The sequence below is a fragment of the Lampetra planeri genome, unplaced genomic scaffold, assembly GCF_965212315.1.
Source record: "Lampetra planeri unplaced genomic scaffold, kcLamPlan1.2.h2 scaffold_1317, whole genome shotgun sequence".
Lineage (NCBI taxonomy): Eukaryota > Metazoa > Chordata > Hyperoartia > Petromyzontiformes > Petromyzontidae > Lampetra > Lampetra planeri.
Genome location: NW_027614034.1, coordinates 1 through 2110, shown reverse-complemented (window position 1 = coordinate 2110; position 2110 = coordinate 1). Strand labels below are relative to the sequence as shown.

The following is a 2110-nucleotide window of genomic DNA, read 5'->3' as shown; positions in this document are numbered from 1 at the left end:
CGTGCAAAAATTTGTACAAAAATGTACAAATAGTGCATACATTAAACAAGTACTAACTGTAATATAAATAGTGCAATAAATTAAGAACTAACTGGATAAATACACTAACTAAATGGGAAAGAACAAGAGAGATATAAAATAAGCAGACAGCAGTCAACCAAGTCACAAGGTAGAATTATAGTGCAAATGAGCCGAATAAAGTGGAATGTGCGTTCAGAGTATGTGTCCATTGCGGGGGCAGGGGGCAGGGGGCAGGGGCTGCGGGGGGGAGTAGAAGAGGGGTGAGGTCGCTGTCTGTAGTGGGCAGCAGAGTGAGTGGGGGCAGAGCAGGGAGGGAGTTCATTTTGAGTTCTCCAAGAGGGATTTTCCCAAGGGAGTTAATTCATTCAATTAGTTCATTAAATGAGTTATCCCCCCCTCTTCTTGCAATTTTTCTCTGCCTTCATATTCTTTCATCATTCTGTTGCTCAGTGATTCTTCTTTGTGAAATTGAAGCTCTCATGTATTGTTGGTGAAAGATTTGGCTACGGCTTTTCCTTTTGCTTGTGTGTTGTGTGTGTGTGTGTGTGTGGTGTGTGTGTGTGTGTGTGTGTGTGTGTGTGTGTGTGTGTGTGTGTGTGTGTGTGTGTGTGTGTGTGTGTGTGTGAAAAGAAGTGTCTGCTCCCCCCGGGAGCCTCTTCACTCGAGGTTTTGTTTGATGGAAAATCTCATGCCTCAGAAAATCCACATGTCTTGCAGACAGCTGCTGAGCATCCTGTAGCGCACTGGCCTCCACATGGGTCTGGCTTGCATCGCTGTGCATCTGCTTTGATTGTTGTTACATAACTTGCCATTTTGTCCTCTGTGCTCTCACCCCTCCCCGATTACCACCCCGTCCCCTTAGAGAGCAACTTAGCTTTCTGTGCAGTATTTTACAATGCACTTTATCTCGTGTCCGTCACTATGTTCTCCTGCTTTGTTATACTCACAGCGGACTTCTGTCTCTCTGTACTTGTGTCATAAACTAAGTACTAAGCTGGGCTCTTAGCCGATCCGTTGACTTGTACATTTACATTTGTGATCTACAAAAACCTGTTATATACATGAAACACACAAAGTAGTGGATGCTTCAACGCTGATTCCCTTTCCAGATGAGGAGTTTTTAACATGAAAGGTGTCGTTCAAAAGTAAAGTAACCAATAATTATCATTCTTTTTTTCCCCCCCATCATCTTCCTGTAGGACACATTTTCTCTACACAGTCTGACACTGACACCGTCATGGGGGTGAAAACCTTCACCCACAGCTCGACCTCCCACAGCCAGGAGATGCTGGAGAAGCTCAATGCTCTGCGCAACGAAGGTCACTTATGTGATGTCACCATCCGGGTCCAAGACAAACTCTTCTTGGCTCACAAAGTGGTCCTGGCGTGCTGCAGTGAATTCTTCCGCTCCAAAACTGGTGGGCCGGCCTGAGGAGGAGGACAAGTTTGTTTTGGACCTTCACCATGTGACCGTTAGTGGCTTCGCTCCTTTGTTGGAATATGCCTACACGTCGACTCTCTCCATCAGCACGGAGAATATCATCGACGTCCTGGCAGCTGCGAGTTACATGCAGATGTTTGCCGTGGCGAGCACGTGTTCAGAGTTCATGAAGTCAAGTATTCTATGGAGCTCAGCTAACAACGGCAGCAGCACCATCGTGACGGACAAACCTCATGAATCGGTACCAGAGAGCGCCTCGTCGAACTGTGCCCTCACACCACTGGATGGCAGTGTGTCACCCGTGTCGTCCGACTGCAGCATAATGGAGAGAAACGTTCCCATTTGCAGAGAATCGCGACGGGAAACGGAAGAGCTTTGTTACAATGGCATCACCCGAGAGTCCGCTGAAATGCAGTACGCAGATTGTCACTACCTCCCCCCAGATCCCCAACCCGTCCCCTTCGTTCTCTGACAGCACAGCTCAGCCTGTCGAGTCCTCCTTGGCCTTTCCGTGGACTTTCCCTTTCGGCATTGACCGGAGATTCCACTCGGACAAATCAAAGCTCCCTGAGAGCCCCCGTTGCCTTGAGCAGGGAGCCACCGGCCCGTCGGATGTTGTGGTCACCCGCCGAATCAGTGACTTCCTGT

General features: G+C 48.3%; 1 protein-coding gene across 1 annotated transcript; it reads left to right on the top strand.

The window, feature by feature from the left end:
* Positions 1 to 1258: 1258 nt before the first annotated feature.
* Positions 1259 to 2106, top strand: LOC144739128 (zinc finger and BTB domain-containing protein 44-like; the record flags this gene model as incomplete). Its single annotated transcript, XM_078622110.1, is given in 3 exon segments — positions 1259 to 1432; positions 1434 to 1823; positions 1825 to 2106. Coding segments are annotated over 3 exon segments (846 nt in total), but the record flags the coding sequence as incomplete, so codon positions are not given.
* Positions 2107 to 2110: the final 4 nt, after the last annotated feature.